This window comes from Colletotrichum fioriniae (assembly GCF_027942845.1).
Source record: "Colletotrichum fioriniae strain IMI 355084 chromosome Unknown scaffold_3, whole genome shotgun sequence".
Taxonomy (NCBI): Eukaryota; Fungi; Ascomycota; class Sordariomycetes; order Glomerellales; family Glomerellaceae; genus Colletotrichum; species Colletotrichum fioriniae.
The window spans coordinates 1,475,982-1,496,039 of record NW_027076839.1 but is presented as its reverse complement, the minus strand read 5'-3'; the positions used below and the strand labels follow the sequence as shown (position 1 = coordinate 1,496,039).

Genomic DNA, 20,058 nt, shown 5'->3' with positions numbered 1-20,058 from the left:
ACTACAGCACTAATGTACGACGGATTGTAGCCCCAATAATGACCTGTCATCGCCATGATACAGGAAATAAACCTCCACAATCTGGTTATGAGCCAGAGAGAGACTGCAATGAGCAGAAGAGTAGACGCCTACCAAGTCAAGTCGGGTTAGCAACATGTTCAGATGGATTTCGACCTGTCTCTAAGATCAAGGAAAGACTGCTTACCGTCTGGGTAGGACTGCCCCTGGCCGCCTTGAAGGATACAACGGCATAACCAACCAAGCCGAGGGCCGCAACGAGGAGAAAGCCAATGTTGATGACACCCATGTGTTGGGCGGCCACTACCAGCCTGATCGCATTGTCCCAATCACCTGGTACATGGCGGCCTCTGCGAGGGAGGATTTCGAATAAGACCGCCTCAGCGACCTGACAGGCAAAAATTGCCACAGCTACCAGAGTTACTAGAGCTGACAGGCCGATCACCACCTTTCTGCCGACGCGATAGGCTCTAGAATCAACACTCTCGGCGCCGCTGCGAAGTTGGGTCAAGGCGTGAGCCAGGGAAAAGAAGGCGAGAAGAAGGGCAACGTGGCCCAGGTATCCAATCAGCCCGCCGACGTAAACGAGGTAGAAAATGCCTTCTGGAAAGAAGAAATAGCCGTTTTTTCGCCGAGCGTAATAGACTGCGAGAATAATCCAGTAAACAACACTCAGAAGTTCAGATCTAAGAGGCGTCGGTGAAGTTAGTCTTACTTCCATGATTGTGCTGAAACAGATACCTTTGAATCTTTCCCAAAAAGGGCCTTGAAAGTTGGAAGGAGTTATGGTAGAAATGCCTCACATGCTCCAAAGTCCTAGGGCGATCTTGGTGAAGTCAACCCATCGGCGTGTGTGATCATGCTTGACACCGGGCTTACGCAGCACAAGTACGGAGAATCCCAAGGCGGGAAGAATTACGAGGCCGGATAGGACGCTCCGTACTATGGATCCTGTTACATAAAGGCGATAGTCCATTGTGGATCTACCTGCTCAAATCCAAATTCCTCTATCTTGATATCTAGATCGAAGGGATGTTGCGTTGGAGACTATGTTGATTTCGTCGTTGGTGATAGAATATGGGTGGTGCAGGAACAACGTAACAAAGTTTCGGGCTGACAAGCGCCTTAAATATTACTGCAAATGTAACCAAAACATGTGAGCCTACGATCTTGGCATTCTTCTGTCCAGCTACATGTAGTAATGAACGAATGTGCCCTCGGTACGAGCCGGCCTCTCGCGGTCTCACCCTGGCCGGGCGACAGCTGTGCCGCAGCTAGACTGAGTTGGTGCGCATGCATGGCTGCATGACACCCGGCCAAGGAAATGCTGGCAGACCAGAGCCTGTAATAGCTAACAAGAATGTGCAGAAGCAATATCATCACCCTATGCACTTCGTCCTCAATACGCGGCCCGCTCCAGTCGTTGGTCGAGCGCACCGCTACGCCTCCTCAAATTGCAATCTAGAATGATACCGGACATCATTCTATCAACGCTAGCATCAAAAAAGCCGCAGTTGAAAAACGGAAGCTGGGTAAGTAGATAAGCCGAAAAGGTCTCATGATGTTGAAATAACGTTGTGAGTCTAAGGAGTTAGTTCTTGGGCCACGTGAGGCGCTGGGCGTGACTTGCTCCAAACCACCCAACTGACTCCGGATATTACAGACATGAGTGCATGAAAGCGGGTGCATTCAACATGTAGATAGCAGCCTGATCATCTGTAGCATTCCAAAATCCCAACCAAGGTAGATAACTCAGAGCGACTCATGGCCAAGCCTTTTCATTCACTTCACGTGATCTCTTGCTTGCGTTCTGCCAGGATTGCTACTTATTTCACTCTATATGACTGGTAGATGGTATGGTTATGGTGCTTTGGTTCAACGTCATCCTCCAGCAGTGGGAAGCCAACCCGGCACATGTAGCGAAGATTGTAGAGGATATAGGTTGGAGCCATCTTGAAAGCGAGCCAGTCACCGCCGAAAGCTGTTGGGATCCCTATCGTAGGGTAGTGAGTTCGAACCGTCCGGTTCTGTGGGTGAATAAGGGTCAATTGCTGTGAAGTAATCACAAGTCAACTTGATTTGAGGGCTCAACCGAGCCTGTTAGAGACTCTCAAGACATAGGCTCTTTGCCCGTCAAGGCAACTAAGTAGCCTACCTTAGCTCAGATGGTGTTTCGGTAGCTTGAAAGAAGCACACTTAACCTCATTTCTAGGGTACCTTATCTTACATAACCACTGGATAAGCCTCTGATGTTTTTTAATTTGTTATTGCCGTCACTATCAATGGCTTTCTGCTGTTTGACTGATGATCCTATAAAGAGCCGATCGATTCCCGCTTCATTGTGACAGCCATTATCGGGTGCGATACTATTTTAAGGAATGGCTGGGTTTGTCCTAGTTGTAGAAACAGTAACTCAGTGTTTGTCGTTCTATAACCTTTCGACTCACGCGGTTAAAGAGCAACAGGTGTCAACTTTGCTGCTCAAGTTGGTGAAATGGTTTGGAGCAGCGGTGAGTATCAACGATGGGATGTTGATGAACAGTGGCATGCTCATCTACTAGCGACAAATCGCTCAATTTGATCAGGCCTGCATCTAGCGACAGCAAAACCGCTACATCACTACAATGCGTCGTGCCAAGCACCTTCAATCGGTTATCAGTCATCGCTTGAAAGCTGGTCTTATCTATCAGCTATTGGACGAAAGAAAACATCGGCGAAAATCTACGTGTTCGCACCATGGGGTGTCTTGAAATCTCGATATCACAGCTTTGTGTCACCGTTACACAGCGTACCTGCCAACATTCCAAAAAGACCCCTAGATGCCCACAACTCCGACTGCCGTGACCACTTTCCGTGAGAATTCATGACCTCTTCCTGGATATCCTCTATGAAGATGTTTTCCACTGTCAGAGACAATTGAGAATCATGTCTCTCTTCATCCCTTGGTTTCCATCACCTCTGCCCCCTTTTCCATAAGTATGAAGCCTAGTTCTGCCGGGCGTTTGTGTGACGAAGTACTTAACAACTCATCACCTCGGGAGAACGATTCTTTGATTTCGCCCAGTCATTTCGACTTCCCCTCTTTCAAGCAAAGAAAGACACATTCAAATTCCATCAGCATGATCATTTGGGACTGCATTGTAGTGGGAGCTGGAATTGCGGGGTCCGTCGTCTCAAACCGACTGCTTGAGCAAGACCCGACCCTCAAAATCCTCCTGATTGAGGCTGGGCCAAACACTCATGAGCTTGTAGACTTGAAAGCCATCGAAACGGATCCCGAAGTCACCCGTAATCACACATGGTCGTTTACCTCAGTGCCCCAAGTCAATGTTGATAATCGGACTATGCCCGCCCTTGCTGGCAAAGGGCTGGGTGGTGGCACTGCCATTAACGGAGGTAAGTGGCCAAGAACATGATGGGCATATAGCCGGCGTCTTTCAATTTCCATTTACCTTCAGAATCCTCGCTTACGAGAAATGAACAAGGCGCGTGGGTTCGCGGCCACAGAGTTGACTATGACCTTTGGGGCGAAATGGTAGACGATGAGAGGTGGACGTATGAGGGCCAGCTGCCATACATGAGGAAGACGGAGACACTTTGGGACCAAACCACAAACCCGTCGGTTCACGGCCACCAAGGGCCAGTCAAGGTCGAAACACCAGTGGAAATGGGCCGTATCTTTCCATTGCGCCAGCCGCTGATGGACTCGTGGAGAGAACTCGGCGTCAATCCATTGCCCTCTCTTGACTCTAACGGCGGCGACAATCTCGGCGTAGGTAACATCCAAGAAAACAGAGACCACGGCAAGCGCCAGCTGGCGTCACAGGTCTATTCTCTCGACGGCATCACCGTCCTAACTGATAGCCTCGTCGCTCGTGTCCTTGTGGATCGGTCCCCTAGGGGCCCCCTTGTCTCCCGCGGCATACAACTCGAGAACGGCACAAAGATCTTTGCGCGTGAGACGATACTCTCAGCAGGCGCCTACCACACGCCAAAAATACTGATGCTTTCCGGCATTGGACCGACAGATATGCTCCGAGAGCACGGCATCAACGTCGTTCTAGACCAGCCAGCCGTCGGCCAGAACCTGCACGATCACATCCTCCTCCCTACGTTCTGGCACTTCGCCGATCCTTCCGCTGGCTGGGCCAAGGGATCAGGCAACCCCTTATTCGAGCAGCCGCAGTACGATCTTGGTGGCTTCGGCGACTTCATCACCGCCACCAAGCTTCCCGAAAAGGGCCTCGCAGACGCCATTGCTCAGGACGAAGGCGGGATCTCCCCCAACCCGATGCTGCACCCACTTCTAAATCGGGACCGTGCCGTTTCCTCACATCAACTCCTATATAGCGGCATCTCAGCCGACGGGTCTGCCATCATGCTCGTCTCTGTTGTTCTTATTACCACTGGTCGCGGGTCCGTTTCGATCCAGTCTGCCGATATCAAGGACGACCCTGTTATCGACCCAAATTTCCTGGGTTCCAATTTTGATCGATTTGCCGCACGAGAGACGATACGGGAGGCTATCAGGCTCATGTCATCCAATATGACCATAATGGGTCGAGAGATTATTGACGGCGATGGGACGGATCACCCGCTGACGGTGGATTCCACCGATGAAGAGGTAGACGCTCTGGTCCGCGGTCACACTGGGTAGGTCACTTTCTCACACGCTTCATTCCCGCTTCCCCCCTCTTTCACCTTTCCCGGTTTACTACTGACGCGGGATATCGTGTAGTGGATGTTATCATCCTGCCGGCACAGCCGCCATGGGCACTGTAGTAGACAGCGACCTACGAGTGATGGGGGTATCGGGCCTCCGGGTCGTCGACACGTCCGTGTTCCCCGTTCCTATATCAGCCAACCTACAGGTAGCCACTTATGCGCTTGGAGAACAGGCAGCAGATATCATTGGGTCGAGTCTATGGCGTAACGTGTGGTATTGGTGATGTTCACGAGTCGAGAAACAAGTACTGCTATCAAGTTTACGGGAGAAGTCGAAAGGGAGTGTAGGCAGTGAAGCTTCAAGTCTGAGCACGCACTTGGGGCATTGATGTAAGAACGGCAGAGAAGCTTTGGAACTTCCTTCTACACACGCCTCAATAGCACATAATGCAATAAGCACCCAGTATAATACTCATTATATGAGAATTTGCTTATTCTCTTAAGCAATCGGCCCCCCTCAGATTGAAATGACCCACAGGTTCAGAGTTCACATCAGGCACTGCCTATAGGAATTCCTAGATACATGATGACGAATGCCGAGGCGTCTTGGGTAGCTTAATGAAATGGAAGCAGTGTCTTGCCAGTGATCTCTTAGCCAAGGTCATTTGGAGTTAACCCGGACGACATACAGTGCGCCGGTGTCTGTGGCAAAGCAACTCAGCCAACTGAAGACTGTGGCCGGGACCGTGGACCTAGAGTGTAGTACAAGCTACCTCCCTTGGTACGACACAGCTTGTATTGTCGTGTGGAGCTACAAAGGCATAATCTATGTAACAAGACCAACCCACTCTCAGTTCAACGACTGGCGCAGCGGTGCGATCTCCTCCTCTTCACAAATACAACCTCGCCATTCCCCGATATTTGACCCCCCTCTCTCTCTCTTCTCCTGTGCCAATGTATCCCATATGATCATTCTTTCCTTCATACACATGCTCAGATCAACGACTATTTTTCATTATCAAGAAGCAAAAACATGTCAACAGAAGATGACAACGACAGCGAAACCTGCCACATTCGAAGTGGCAGCGACGAAGGAGAGACAATAACGATAATGACCGAGGGCACGGGGGGAAATGCCTGTAATCAAAGCCGAGACTATCGTCAATTTTCCTAAGCCCCCTTGTCACCGCAAAGATCAGACCATTTCCAATCCTCCTGGCTCTTCTCTCCACAACGTTAGAGACGAGACTATTCCCGATCCCTAGGAAGTCCTCTTCTTACCTCAGAGAAGAGATTACTCCTGACCCACTGAAGGAATCTCTTTGTCTCGACAGATTGTTTGCCTCAGATCACCCAAACTCTTCCTATTTGGAAACTGAAGTCATTTCCACTTCTCCGAAGTCCTCTTGTAACATAGGACCGGAGGCTATTTCCAATCCCATGGAGACCACTCCTTGCCTGGGAGATGAATCTACTTCAGATGGCCTAGAATATGAAACCACTTCGGATTCTCTGAAGCTCTTTTCTCATTTCGAAAATAAGGCTGCTTGCGCTTACTCGAAATCTGCTTCTCGTCTCGAATCTTTACCAGCCGAGCTTCGAGTTCTTCTTCTATCCTGGATGCCCGATCTGCCGACGCTTCATAGTCTTATAAATGCATCTCCCGTGCTGCATGCCCAATACAGAAAGACACGCGATACCCTACTTTTCACCTGTTTGAGCAAGGAGCTTGATGGGTATTATGCGGATGCCTTCGCCACCCTTAGGTCTCAGGTAACGATACTCGGACCAAAGCGAACAGACGACATGTGCGAACAGTTCCTGTCCGATGACTATGACACCATACTCTCAGGGAAATATAATGTCGAAGATTTCGACAGACCCAGTGGCGGGCAAATTCGCTGAATGGCGGCTTTTCATTACTCTGTAGCTAGGCCCATTGCTCGTTTGTACACGGAATGGGCACTTGGAAACCTCCGACAGGCGGTTGCACACTCCATGTCAGCTGTATCGTCACTCATGTCGAGGGAGACATGCATTTCGACAATAGCGCGAGCCGACCAGGTCACGAACCTCAGCCGAAGTGAAGAGATACGCATTTACAGAGCCATCTACCGCTTTGAGACTTATTGCCACTTATTCGGTCGAAATAAGGGTGTGCGGTCCTACGGCTTTCGCAGTGATAAGATTTGTGATACTTTCTTCGGAATCTTTGACCCATGGGACGTAGAGGCGTTTGGATCCGTCTACCTATTCCTATAATCCAAGTACGACAGACTTTTTGAGGAGGTGAAGGATGACGTCGCGGATACCCATTCGAGATTCAATGATCGAAGTTCGGGGCTAACACCGTTCGATTCCTGGGATCTCGGGACGCCAGCACTACGCGATGGTGAGTTTGAAGGCAGTTCTTTTCTTTCTTTCTGTCACAAAATTGTACAAATTGCTTTTGACAGACTCTATGGTCACAGGTGGCTGACATGGAGTGCCGCAGAGATCATGAACGGCACGACTGCGCGAGGCCTCAGACCACATGCATCGTTGCATCTGCTGCGAATTGATAACCACGAGACTCTGGTGAACAAGATGTTATCTACTCTTGCTATGGATCGGGATATTGATGAGTGTCTCGAGCATGTGCTAGATTGGTCAGCGCAACACGAGAGACGGGTTTCGTCGCCGCGATTTCCAACCGCCAGGGACAAACTCGAAAGAGCCAAGACTCCGATGAAGTTCACAGGCGACAACGTGCCGCCTCTTTCACCACCGCTGGCGTGGGTCCTGCTATGGAATGGGCGATACTCCAACGTCTTTGGAGGATTTGTACCAGATGAACTGAGGCGATGGGGCTATGTCATGTGGGATGAGCAGCGGTGGAATAAGATGGGAGCCGGAGCGAAGGACCTCATTCGCGGACAATGGAAATCTCATCCTGAAAATCTTGTTGAGATCATGGAGACCGTTGTTTACTGGAGTTTAAATGGTAATGCCGACGACGCCGACGATATTGCGGGCGCCATGGAGGGATAGTCTCAACTTACTTCGTGGATTCCAAGTATTTATCGGTTATTATAGTCGGGGAAAGGGCCAAAGCTGAATAGACCCGTCTTTCACTTGTCTTCCTCAGCGTGGTGTTCAGGGTATCAGCCCAACTCTGAGATGTGCCCACGGGCAGGATTGCAATGGACTTACACCTCCACCAATATCTTCGAGACAACACTGATAAATGTGACCTGCTCCATGTTGCAGTGGAGATTGTTCGGCCCAAAGCCGATTGCGTGCCGACTTGATCACATGACGTCAGGAGATAAGATGGGGATGAAGTGCGGGCAGTGTCCGACAACGGGGACCATGATGCGACTTACTTGGAGTTATTGAATTCATAGTCTTTAGTCTTCATCTCGCAGACCCAAAATCAACAAACTAGTGAACTTTCGTACACTTAAAATGGCCACCTCAACAGGTTCATACCTCATCATAGGCGCTGGCGTCTTCGGCGCCTCCACAGCCCTGCACTTAATCCGCGCGTATCCCGACGCCAGCATCACCCTCGTCGACCGCAACGCCTACGACGCCCCCATCCGCGTCGCCGCCTCGTGGGACTGGAACAAGGTCGTGCGCGCCGACTATGTCGATATCGAGTACATGCGCCTCTGCCTCGAAGCCAAAAAATACTGGTCCGAGGACCCAATCTGGAAACCATACTACCATGAAAGCGGCGTCTACTGGGTCTCGCCAAACAACTTTGCAGAACAAATGCAAGAGAATTACAAGAAGCTCGGAGTAGACTCTGGGTTATTCTCATTCTCTGTCGACGAGGCCAAGAAGCAGTATGGCGGCATTTTCAAGGATGCTGATTTCACCAATGTGAAAGAGGTCTTTGTCAATAAGAACAGTGGATGGGGTGAGGCGAAGGAGGCATTGCAGAGGACGATTGAAGAAGCCGTGAAACTCGGGGTGAAATATATTGAGGCAGAAGTTGAAAAAATTGAGTTCGATCAGGATGGCGCTGCGACCGGTGTCAAAACGTCGAAGGGCGAGAGTATTACCGCCTCACGAGTCATCCTGTCAACTGGCGCTTACACGGCCAAGTTGCTTGCTAATAGCGCACCCGAGAGAAAGGATCTTCAAGCTGGTGACAGGTTCGTGGCAGCAGCTGTTACTGAGGGTTTCACGCCTGTCTCTGGGGAGAATGCAACGGGCCTTTACAATGGGCCAGTCGGCATATCCATGGTTCCGCCATCAAGAGGTATGGAAGAGCTGGTGGCAAATCTGTTCTGTCATATTTCAACTACTAACGGTTATCGTAGGCGCAAGCAACGGAAGTGTTCCCCATTCCAAAGACAAGACCTTGAAGTTCTGGGGCCAGATAATTTTCAGAAACACTCAGACTCATGCAAATGGAAGTCAGATATCTGCACCTCCTCCGGCAGTTGACTATGCGCAGCTCGAGGTTCCAGAGGCCCTGAAAGAAGACGTTGACTATGCTGGAAAGAGCCTGTTTGGCAAAGGAAGCGACAATTTCAAGAATGAGAACTATCGTATCTGCTGGTATGTACCCTATATCGGCTCCCGAGACTGGAGCCAAAATACAATATGAGATATCTTGCTAATACATCTGATGTAATAGGGAGGCTGTCACGCCCGACGAAGACTTTATCATCTCTCCACACTCTGCGAGTAAGAACCTCTACGTCGCAACCTGTGGATCATTCCACGGCTGGAAATTCCTGCCCATCCTGGGTAAGTATGTTGTGCAGATGCTCGACGGATCCCTTGAGGAGACTTTGGTAAAGAAATGGTCATGGGACCGATCATTCCCAACGCCCACTCATAGGGCCTGGCCTAGAAGAGAATTGAACGATCTGAAGTAATTGCTTCCGACGTAAAAGAATGTAGGCATTGACGGTTAGCATATAATAATGAGATAGAGAGGAAGATCTGATCGATGAACTCGTCCATTATTAGTGCTTCAAAGACAAGCGCAATTTGTTACTTTGGTGCGCGATCATGCCACCCATGAAGCTGCGGCCCCAGATGAGCAATTAGACGTCGATCTTAGAAAGAACCAATTAGCAAGTCCAAAGGACCTGGGCCAGGTCCACGCCATTGTGAGTAATGATCGATATGGCTGCGTGTAAGTAATAAACTTGCGCGAATGATTGCTAGACAGTCGTAAACGTGGCGTCTCGTATCTGCCATTATGCGCGCTGCTGCGAGACAAAAGGACCCTAACCTGGCCATTATGATGCAGCGCAGCAAATGGCGTGGAAAGGCTTCGGATCAGGAGACATATGCTGGTGCCGTGGCGCCCTTCACATGTATTTAATAATCACTGCAGCTCGCCTAAGTGCCTAGGCCGAAGATGTCAATTAACTTTACTGCTTTGATCTCGCATGTGCACTAACTTCGCCTGAGGCGGAAATGTTTAGATCGAACTCATAGCTAGCATGTCACTTCTCCCCATTATCATCATCGGCCAATTGTTGAGTTTCGCACTCGTAGGCACGCGAATGGATTCCGCAAAAACAAAGATAGATGTGCACGCCCACTACGTCCCGGACTTTTATGCGCAAGCGCTCAGAGACGCTGGGCATTTACCTGGGCCCGATGGCATGCCCGGGATTCCTGTCAGTATCAATCTCTACATGCAAAAGAAGCAGCTCTGCGATATGCTTAAACTGGGTGATAGGAATGGACGCCCGAGGCACACATCAACTTCATGGAAGCGCAAGACATTGAGAAATCGTACTTGTCCATCTCCAGCCCGGGGGTATACCTCTCCGTACCATCAAAGCCCGCGACAGAGAAAGCCATCAAACTCGCACGACAAGTCAACGAATATGCTGCAGAAGTAAAAGCCAAGTATCCCGAAAAGTTTGGCTTCTTTGCATCCCTTCCCCTCCCAGATGTGGGCGCGTCCGTGGAAGAGATCAAACACTGCTTCACCAAACTCGACCCGAAACCTGACGGCATCGTGTTCATGTCCAACTTCTACGGGATGTACCTGGGCGACCCGGACCTCGATACAGTTTACAAGGCATTGAATGAGGTGAACGCCACGATATTTGAGCATCCTACCGCTCCCTGCACGGAGCATAACCATTTGAGATTCTCAATCGACGGAGAAGACCCCGGTATCACACCGCCGGAATGGCTTACCCTGAACAGGCCGGTAGCAGGACGGCAAGGACGAGCGCCGACCATCGACTTCCCCTTTGAAACAGCTCGTACATTTGCAGACTTATTCTACTCCAAGATTCCGACGCGATTCCCTCACATCCAGTGGATCATGCCTCATGCCGGCGGCGGCCTCGTTCCCACTCTGGATCGGATCGTCAGTTATAGCACGCCCGATATCAATCTCACAGAGTCATTCATGAAATCCACCCTAGCGGAGAACTTCTACTTTGACCTTGCTGGACCTTGGCCGGTCACTTGGGCGATTCCTTCTCTGCTCCGGTGGGTGAGCTATGAAAAGCTTTTGTGGGGAACAGATACGCCTTTCACCCCTTGGGCCATGGCTGAGGCTGGGAGAATCAAGTTCGATCAAGATGTGGAAGAGGCTTTCAACGACACGAGCAAGGTCGAAGCTGTGAGAAGGGGTAATGCTGCGAAACTCTTCGGATGATGCCCCAGCCGCCTTGGTGTTATCCATGAACCTGAGTAAAAACAATTCTAGTAGAAGGCTCACTGGTAATGCAGCGATATTAGGTCGCTATCAATGACAAAATCAAAATCGAAGGCTTCTAGCTATGCCTACACGCCAACATCAGCATATCTTTCTACAGAAAATCTCCTGATAGGAGTTCCTGGTGAGCGTGCCAACAGCAGCCCTTCGTCTATAGTACTTCGCATCGTGTGCAAGCAACATGAATAAAAAAAAGCATTATATGAGCGCGGATGGATGAAGAATTCGGTGCAACGGAAGTAGTTGATTGTAGATATCTTATCCGGACAAAGAGTTGAGACCCCGAGGCTCGACATGCCAAACAAGGCATTTCTTGCCGGACTGGTGGTGTGGGTCTCCACATCACCGACCAATATAGTACGAACAACGGACACCATCGTCACGTAAAAAATTGGATAAGACGGCGTCTTGTTCTTAGTTCACCGGAGTCGGAATAGGAGGGGTAGATGACGAATGATATAAACCCCCACAAACACAATTCTTCGTCACCAAAAACACTGTAGAAATTGTGTGCCTTCTAGAGGACAGCCTTTCCAAGTTTCTGTACATGCCGTAACGAGAAACGAAACACAAGGAAATATGGCGTCAAAAACTCCAGAATTACCCCTCATAGTAGATCTCAAATCTTCCACAACAAACCCCCCAGAATCCTTCCCCGAACAATCCCGCGGCAACGCAACATGGCACACCCTCGTCTCCGCCCCCGGCACCGTAACCGACTCCCTCAGCTCCGGCGTGGCGACGTGCCCGCCCAACGGCAGCCTGGCGCTGCACCGCCACAAGCAGGCCGAGATCTACTACGTGCTCTCCGGCAGTGGGCAAGTCGAGATCAACGGCGTCCGGCACGCGGTATCCAAGGACCAGCTGGTGTGGATCCCCGGAGACGCGGAGCACGGTGTGTTTTGCGACGGCGGGGAGACCATGACGTGGCTTTATGTTTTCCCGGAGGGCAGGTTTAGTGATATCGTGTATCGGTTCAAGCATGAAGTTCTGGGGGAGCCTGAGATTAGGGCGAAGCTTTGATGAGCGATAGTTGGATTGAGATCTGTGGTTATGTGTAAGGAGACACGTCGGAAAATTGGAACGGGATACTTTCTACCTAGGCGAGGTCACTTGGGAGGACTTCAAAGGACATGGACTCTTGATGGAGAGATACGTAATGTTGAATGAAGAGTGAGAAAATCAATGTTCTGTATGCATCAACCCCCCATGTGCTTGTTCTCTGAGTGTTTACTGCGCAGTAGGAGCAAGAGCCTCAAACTCTTTGACACCAACACCACCATACTGCCCATTCCCACCAGAAGCCAGTAAAACCGCACGAATACTCTTCGTCGAAACCTGGTTAAAGTTGACAATCGCAGGGTTATCCGTAACAGCAGTAGGATACGAAGACGTCGCCGTAACTGCAACCCACGCACCGCTCCCATTCAAGTACTCGATCCGCCAGCTCGCAGGAGGCGGCACCCCGATATTCGACTCAGCAGGCTGGTCGGCGAACAACACCATTCTCGCCCCATTCAGCGTCACCGCCGAAGGCCACGTCAAAACGAGCGTATTCGTTTGCGGGGAGGCGGCGCCGTCGTAGGAGCACCAGTAGTCTGGTGGGAGGGGGTTCCCTGGGATCCACGCGTCGTTGATGGATTTGATCCAGTACTGGATCGGGGTGCGGTTGACTGAGCTTGCTGTGGCTTTCGTCGCGATGTTGCGGGTTGCTGGCGCCGCGGGCTGAGCGCGGCGTGTCTGGATGACTTTGTTGATACGTGGGGGCGACTGGTTGTCATCCCAGGTCATGGAGTCTAGGGCCACGCTGCGGCGGAAGTGGCCGCCTCCTGTGGCGTCTCGGGTGTGGTAGACTAGGTACCACTGGCCGTTCAACTCAAAGGCACCCGGGTGCGATGTGGTTGATGAGACGATGTCCAGCATCACGCCCCTGAATGTCCACGGACCTAGCGGCGAGGAGGCGGTTCCGTAGGCGATGCAGGCGTGGTATGATGTCGGTGTGCACGGTGAATCTGGGCCGGCGTTGTTGGCGGCGTAGAGCATGTAGTACGTTCCCTTCCTTTTAAGGAGCCACGGTGCCTCGAAGAACCCCGTTAGGCTGTTGAATGCCGTGGCTTGTCCGATGGTCGTGACCATATCTGTCGAGAGTTCAATGCCGCGAAGCTGACCAAATGTGCCCCAGTAGAGATAGACTCTTCCAGTATCGTCGAGGAGAACCGTTGGATCGATATTCTGAATGGTGTTACCCGGCGATGGGACGGACTGTGAGACAATAGGCCCACTGGGATGAGCATCTGTGAATGGACCCCAGGGGTTGGCCGAGACGGCAACCCCGATAGCGAATCGATCAGAATTCGAAGTTGAGGCCTGAGTGACGGGCGCGTAGAGGTAGAATCTCTTGTCCGGGCCCTGCACGATTTGAGAGGCGTAGGCGGTCCCGGACGCAGCCCACTTGAAGACCGATTCCGGGCGGGCAATGTTGGTGCGCAGCTGCCATTGGGCTCCAGAGGGACGCGGATCGGTGCTGCTGAGCATCTCCCACTCGTTCATGATGAAGGCATTTTGGCTTGCGGGGGCGGTGTCTCGGCCGGTGAGGATATAGACTGTGTTGTTCACGACCAAGGGAGCTGGGTCTGCTGTGTAGTAGGTTCCATCGGCGATGATGGGGTTTCCGATGGATGTGATTGTTGTTTGGGCCCGGACTGCAATGCATAGGCCTTGCAGAAGAGTGACGACGATGGAGGCTAGGGTAGGCATCTTGATGATGACCTAAGGCGGAGTCTGTGGAGCAGCTACGACTGCAGTAGGAACTGACACATTATTTCGGAGAGAGTCAGACGTGCGCCAGACACCAGCATATATGGCTGAGGAAGTTCAACGTTCGATGACCTGCTTCGTAACTTTGCCTTCTTGAACAAGACTGATCAGTTGCAGGGATAGAAAGAAGTATCGTTGTTGCATATGTGCGGGGACTTGACGGGATGTGACACTGATGGCGCATCCCCTGTTCGTTCCTCGTATCAAAACATGTATATACCGAAAGCGCCGTTGAAGCAAGGTGCGCATCGAATACCGACGGAAGCCATGTCTCCGGACTCGCAGGCGTTTGGTGGCTTCGAGAAAACCCGCAAGAAGGAGAGGGTGGGGATGGAAGGATGGAACAGGATGTGACTAGCAACTTAGAGTAAAGGAGACAAGCCTAGAAGAGGCAACGGCAGCTAAGCTAGAACTTTCGTGGAAGTTGAAGAATACGAGGTGATGCGACTTTGCGGAATAGGCTCTTCATGACATCTTCCCATTCTCGATACGGGCAGACGAACGCAAGGTACCGGGAACAGCCATTGAACGGCACTGCAAGTACGGATGGGACTCCGGTGGAAGCTACCAAGCTTAATTCCACATCTGCTTCATCTGGAGAAGCTGGAGGGGGTTGCCGCTACCAAGTGGGAAGGTGACATTAATCTTTCACCCCCCAGTCATACGCTCAAGACAACGTTGACAATTCGCCGGGTGAATCGCTGGCCGTGATTGGTGCGCAATTCGATGCACTCTCGATAGCCAAGGATTTAAAACAACCGGGCCAGTCAAGACTGTCGATTATGATCCCATGAAAGTATGGTAATTCTCCTCCATTCCTTGATGGCTGCTGGCACTTGATCGATATCGGGGCGGGGAGTGAGCCTCGATGGCTTTGATAGTTCACTGTCACGATGTTGCATCAGCCTTCGGTCATGATCTAGCAGCGACAATAGCAGGTCGCGCAGCTCAAATCTCTGTTCCGCTAATGGCCACCACAGGCACAGTAAATGCTAAAAAAGATCCTTCACTCCCCGTCATGATCAAACACGCTTGCACCACATGCCATGCAAACCAATACAAAACGCCAGGCTCCCCATTGACTACATGGACATATCATCAGAGACCCTTCCCGGTGCTGAGAGCCCACTTCTCCACCAATGCCCACAGTTCAGCGCCGCTTTCGACAGATCCTCCATCGCTCTGATCATCGTCGGCCAGAAGGGCCTTGATTTCATCGCGGTCCGGAACTGCGTAACTCGGTGCCTTTGTCTCGCTCTCCTGGATTGCTAGCTTCACCCAAGGATCGAGATACGGCCTCGCAGTGGCCGGGATGTCCTGCTTCATTGCCCAGGCCATGGCCTGCACCGCTTGAAGGAGGTACATTGACATTCGGACGACGCGCGCCGAGATACCGCCCATCATGCAAAGGCGGGTGAAGAGGTCGTTTGTGGCAGCGTGGCCTTCATTGAGGTAGGGCATGAGGTTTTGCATCGCTACGAACATGACGCGGGTGATGTACGAGTGAGTACAGTAGCGTTGTAGGTATGACTCTGCGATGGTTGTGTCGGAGATGCAGTGCTGGAGACAGAGGGACTTCACGGTTGTTGAGTGTGGGGTAAAGGGAGTGTCGAAGATGGTTGATGGGCTGAGTGACTGTAGGACGGCATAGGCTAGTTCGTTCTCATGCATCCTAAATAATGTTAGCATGACTCTTCGTTTCGTAATGTCGCCGATGATGAGTGGAATTCCTAAACTTGCCTCAAGAAGCAGGTTGCAGGAGTGAAGTTGTATTCCAGTTGGAAGCGTCTGGGCAATGCCTCCCTGAACTCCCGCAATCTGCAGTACCAGTGCTTCTTCCGCCTCACATCTTCGATGCTTCCCTTGATGGTGCTGCCAGACGTGAGGTACGACATGACATCATACTGTAGCATGGCGAGATCGGATACGACCGTTGCAATGCCAGGAACGACTGGTATCAGGTTTGTAGATTCTAGATATGGTCGACCGAGGACGTCGACGTTGCCCAGAGGCTCGTGGGCGTCGCGTCCATAGTTGTCGAATAATCTGGGTATTGACGGAGGCGGAATATCTGCGGTTGAGTTGTAGAAATATGATACGCGGCTATTGGTTCAAGTATTAGTTTGGGGTTGGTGATTCTGACAGTTGGGTTGGTTCGTTATCAAAAGGGGAGTAGGTACGCACCTCTCCATCAAGAATATTGCCCACACAGCTTTCGAAATGACGAGCATTTCAATTGCATCATTGGAGTCGTCCTTGTTGAGCTGGGCGAAGCGTCGCTCCGGTTTGAAGCGTTTATATCTTTCCCAAGCCATGAAGCGATACATTTTGGCGCTGGCCTCGTCGCCTGCAATACTTGCTGACCAGTCCACTAGGACGAGAGCTAGGATCGTAGGGATTGACGCCCGGCCGTGGCTTTTCTCCACTAGCTGCATGACCTCTTCTCGGAATTGTCTGGCCAGATCCTGACCGGTGTAGCTGTGAAATTCTTTGATGGTTGCAACGAATGGCTTACAGAAAAGTGTCAGTCACAGTATGCTCTATTGCGATTGTAGAATATGCCGAGGAAGATGCAGAAGAAGGGGAACTGACAGCACGGACTGCACACATTGCGTTCACCAAGATAGGGGAACACCACTTTGCGCGCTTGATATTCCCGGACCTCATGTCCTCGAGAAACAAGTTCTGCTCAACGGCGGGAAAACAACTGGCATTGTCCCAGCTGAAAAAGTCGGTAATCAACTCGGAGACAATGCCATCGTCTGCAACGGCGGTCCAGGGTTTTGCCGGCACGCGGAGGAGGCTGTTTTCCATTGCCTTTTCGTTGAGCTTTGCTAGTCGCGAATCGCTCACGCGGTCATTGACGGGGAGAGAGGGGAGCAGAATCTCTGCCTGGCGGATGGATTCGAGGACTCTGAGGGGGTCACCGGACAGGCGTATGCGACGAAAAATCTCCTTTGCCTCGTCCTCGGATTTGGTGCAGACCATGCGGAAAAGCTCCTTGTACTGGACATTTTCGCTTTCGAGGTCGTTTGCCTTGCGTTTGAGCGCGAGACTCACGGTCTCGCCCTGGTTGGCCTCATAATGGCACTCGACGCCCCTTTTGGAGCAGTGTTGGCATTTTGGCCGATGGCCGTCGCACTGTGAAATCTCTCAGTCTCGGATCATGGTGACCAAACCCCCTCCTTCTCTCTTGTAAAGAAAGAGAGAAAAGGTTTGTATCGGTGATTGTTTCACTCACCTTTGCCTTTCTCCGGCGGCAGTTATCGCAAGCAACTGCAATAACCTGTCGTTTGGAAGCGGCCCTGGGCTTCTTGGCATCGGCTGAGGATGAGTCGATGCTCTGACTTCTGGATTGAAGATCGCGACTCGTGTCGTTCCCCAACAACGATTCTTCGCTGCTCCCACTTCCTCCGGTCGATCCGCGTCCCGAGGCGGAGGGCTGGAGAGATGGCGTTGCTACCAGTGATGAAGAGGTTGATGGGAACGATCCGGAGGGTTGGGCGCCCGGTGCGGGAAGAATGACGCGACGACGCTTTGCCGGGACCGACATGAGATTGAAGCTTGACCGCTTTGCCTTGTCCTCCCTCCCTGTTTTTTTTTTCTCCTGTTCTTTTTTCTTTTCTTTTCCGCTTCTTGTTTTCTTCGTTTCTTTTCCTGGGCGACTTATTGGTCTGTTCCGGATGAGACGGTTGGCCGTGGCTCTTTTTTGGTGTTCCAACGGCAGTTTGCTGAGGAATTTCACCTCAACCCCCAAAACGCATGGACCAGCTCTTTCCACTTGTTGCGTTTTCCCTTCACACTTTCGCTCTCCTTTTTCAAGGAGAAAGCGACTGAGGTGCTGGCTGCACAGGTTGCCAGTTTTATCAGATTCGCCTTTTCCTTGCCGGGTAAAATAGAATACGACAGAAGAAAAATTTCCGAAATGGAAGAAAAGAAAGAGAGTAAGCAGGAACGACCGAGGGTAAATCGCAAACTGTGTGCAGGTGCAGTGCGAGTGCGGCTTCCGCTCTTTCTCTCTCAATTATCCCACCCGGCGGCTGCTTACTCAGTTGGGATTTCGGGAAGAGGAAGGAACACTTCACACTGGTGACTGGACGCTGAAAGGTCTCGAATCTCGATCGGTGGGCCCAGGTCAGATACCCATCACGTGGGTCCATAGGAGGAGGTGCTCCTATTGGCTATACGGGTGTTGCCAGCCAATGGGAGAGGTTCGGAGCACGCTCCTGATATTGAGTGGGTTCTGGGTGCACCCCTCCACCGATGGCAGCATGGGAAAGTGAAAAAGGGAGAGGGAAAGGACGATCTGAGATGGGGGAAAGCGAAACCGATTTGGTAGGACCTGATACCTACAGAGCAGGTAGGAGCGATGGCAGTTGGAGGGGGGAAATACGATGGAAAGTCCCGAAAAACATCATCACCAAAAAAAGGATCAAGACGAAAAAAACAAAAACGAAACAACAAACAACAGCACAGTCAACGGATACGGAGACCAGAGACCAAAAAGAAAACCACAAAAGGAGGGGGGAGAAATGAGACGGAGCAATCAGACCAGCGAAAAGGGCCAGCGCACCCCGACAGAATTCACCGTCACTCTGCATCAAATCGGGCATCAAACCCGTCAGCGGCTGTACCGTGCGTGTTGAACCATGCCATTGACCACCCTCCAAGGAACACCAAGGGCCCCAGAGTTGCGGACGACGCTCCGTACCCTCCGAGCTAAGCTACGCTGCTAAGCTCAAAAGGGAATCACCAGTCAGCGATCTCAAGCATAATGTTGCACAATTCAAAGGCCGTTTTGCATTACACCTCGATTCGTCTTTTATACACCGGCATCTGCCGCCGACGCTGGACCTGAGACCCCTCTCTTGCGTCAGATGGCTTGGACTAGTCCATCTAACACGAGTCATTCCGCTGAAGTCGGCGTTGCTGCGACTTGGATCTGCCGTCTTGACCCCTTGACGTGACATTCTTGACCGAGCACCTAGTCTCTGCTAAGTATCCGTCTGATTACCGATAGGCAACACGCTGGTACACACTGACAAGCTAGAGAAAGCATCCATCCTCCTCGAAACTCTCCGCATAAACGGCGAGATATACCAAGACGTTCAGACACACCAAAAACGCCGGCCAAAATTACTCATCGACTTCACTCGACCACAGTATTCAACACATCGTAGCCACTCTCCGCCAGCCATTCCTTCACCAGACTATCCGTGTACTGGTCAGGTGTTGCCACGTCGAAAAGAAAAGCCAGAGGATCGCCCTGAACATCGCCATCCGTTGTCTGCCCTTGACCCATCAATCTGTCCGCGTCCGCTATCCCACTTTGTTGATACGGCTGGTGCTGGTTTTGTTGCTGTTGTTCATTTGCGTTCGGGATACCGACGGTAACTCCTGCAGCGGTGGCGGCTCCTGCTGCTGCTGCGCTTGCTGTTGGTCCAGAAATGCTGCCCTCGACCCCGCTGAGTCCACCCCAATGCTGCAACAGTGAGACATCTTCACATTGGTACCACTCTCTCGCCAAGAGCCGCGCTGCTCGCAAGGCCCTGTCGCTCCACGCGCACCACGCCGTCCTCAAGTCTCGCAGAGCATCGACACATGTCTGTAGGTGCCGGATCGCCTGCTGCCGGTTGGGGTTTGATGGTCGGGCATCAATTAGGTGAATTACCACAGCCGAGAAGCACAGGTGAACTGCAGCAATGGGGATACGCCGCTGTTCAAAGTATGAGATGGGAGCCATTCCTTGGTGGGGGGCAAAACCGAATACGAGGAGGGAAAAGCACTTACCAGCGTGTATTGCTGCTTATAGATGCGCAGCAACCTCGAAATCTCAGCCGCTGAGTGACGGCATGTTGCCATGTGCT

The 20,058-nt window shown here is 51.5% G+C and overlaps 8 protein-coding genes across 8 annotated transcripts; 5 read left to right on the top strand and 3 right to left on the bottom strand.

The window, feature by feature from the left end:
* Positions 1–3,137: 3,137 nt before the first annotated feature.
* On the top strand, positions 3,138–4,675 carry N0V96_003300 (uncharacterized protein; the record flags this gene model as incomplete). Its single annotated transcript, XM_053191081.2, has 2 exons — positions 3,138–3,414; positions 3,477–4,675. The coding sequence occupies 2 exons, from the start codon at positions 3,138–3,140 to the stop codon at positions 4,673–4,675; spliced, it is 1,476 nt and encodes a 491-aa protein (XP_053051506.1).
* Positions 4,676–7,182: 2,507 nt separating this feature from the next.
* On the top strand, positions 7,183–7,713 carry N0V96_003299 (uncharacterized protein; the record flags this gene model as incomplete). The annotated part of the gene is made up of 1 exon (XM_065756795.1): positions 7,183–7,713. One exon carries the CDS (start codon positions 7,183–7,185, stop codon positions 7,711–7,713), a length of 531 nt encoding a protein of 176 aa, XP_065614562.1.
* Positions 7,714–8,130: 417 nt separating this feature from the next.
* Positions 8,131–9,557, top strand: N0V96_003298 (uncharacterized protein; the record flags this gene model as incomplete). The annotated part of the gene is made up of 3 exons (XM_053191079.1): positions 8,131–8,932; positions 8,994–9,234; positions 9,314–9,557. The coding sequence occupies 3 exons, from the start codon at positions 8,131–8,133 to the stop codon at positions 9,555–9,557; spliced, it is 1,287 nt and encodes a 428-aa protein (XP_053051504.1).
* Positions 9,558–9,977: 420 nt separating this feature from the next.
* N0V96_003297 (uncharacterized protein) lies at positions 9,978–11,314 on the top strand (the record flags this gene model as incomplete). The annotated part of the gene is made up of 2 exons (XM_065756794.1): positions 9,978–9,983; positions 10,376–11,314. 2 exons carry the CDS (start codon positions 9,978–9,980, stop codon positions 11,312–11,314), a joined length of 945 nt encoding a protein of 314 aa, XP_065614561.1.
* A 639-nt stretch (positions 11,315–11,953) lies between these two features.
* On the top strand, positions 11,954–12,397 carry N0V96_003296 (uncharacterized protein; the record flags this gene model as incomplete). Its single annotated transcript, XM_053191077.1, has 1 exon — positions 11,954–12,397. The coding sequence occupies one exon, from the start codon at positions 11,954–11,956 to the stop codon at positions 12,395–12,397; it is 444 nt and encodes a 147-aa protein (XP_053051502.1).
* A 207-nt stretch (positions 12,398–12,604) lies between these two features.
* On the bottom strand, positions 12,605–14,131 carry N0V96_003295 (uncharacterized protein; the record flags this gene model as incomplete). The annotated part of the gene is made up of 1 exon (XM_053191076.2): positions 12,605–14,131. One exon carries the CDS (start codon positions 14,129–14,131, stop codon positions 12,605–12,607), a length of 1,527 nt encoding a protein of 508 aa, XP_053051501.2.
* A 1,158-nt stretch (positions 14,132–15,289) lies between these two features.
* On the bottom strand, positions 15,290–15,840 carry N0V96_003294 (uncharacterized protein; the record flags this gene model as incomplete). The annotated part of the gene is given in 2 exon segments (XM_065756793.1): positions 15,290–15,818; positions 15,836–15,840. 2 exon segments carry the CDS (start codon positions 15,838–15,840, stop codon positions 15,290–15,292), a joined length of 534 nt encoding a protein of 177 aa, XP_065614560.1.
* Positions 15,841–15,921: 81 nt separating this feature from the next.
* On the bottom strand, positions 15,922–17,512 carry N0V96_003293 (uncharacterized protein; the record flags this gene model as incomplete). The annotated part of the gene is made up of 4 exons (XM_065756792.1): positions 15,922–16,237; positions 16,376–16,701; positions 16,811–17,291; positions 17,433–17,512. 4 exons carry the CDS (start codon positions 17,510–17,512, stop codon positions 15,922–15,924), a joined length of 1,203 nt encoding a protein of 400 aa, XP_065614559.1.
* Between the last annotated feature and the right edge of the window lie 2,546 nt (positions 17,513–20,058).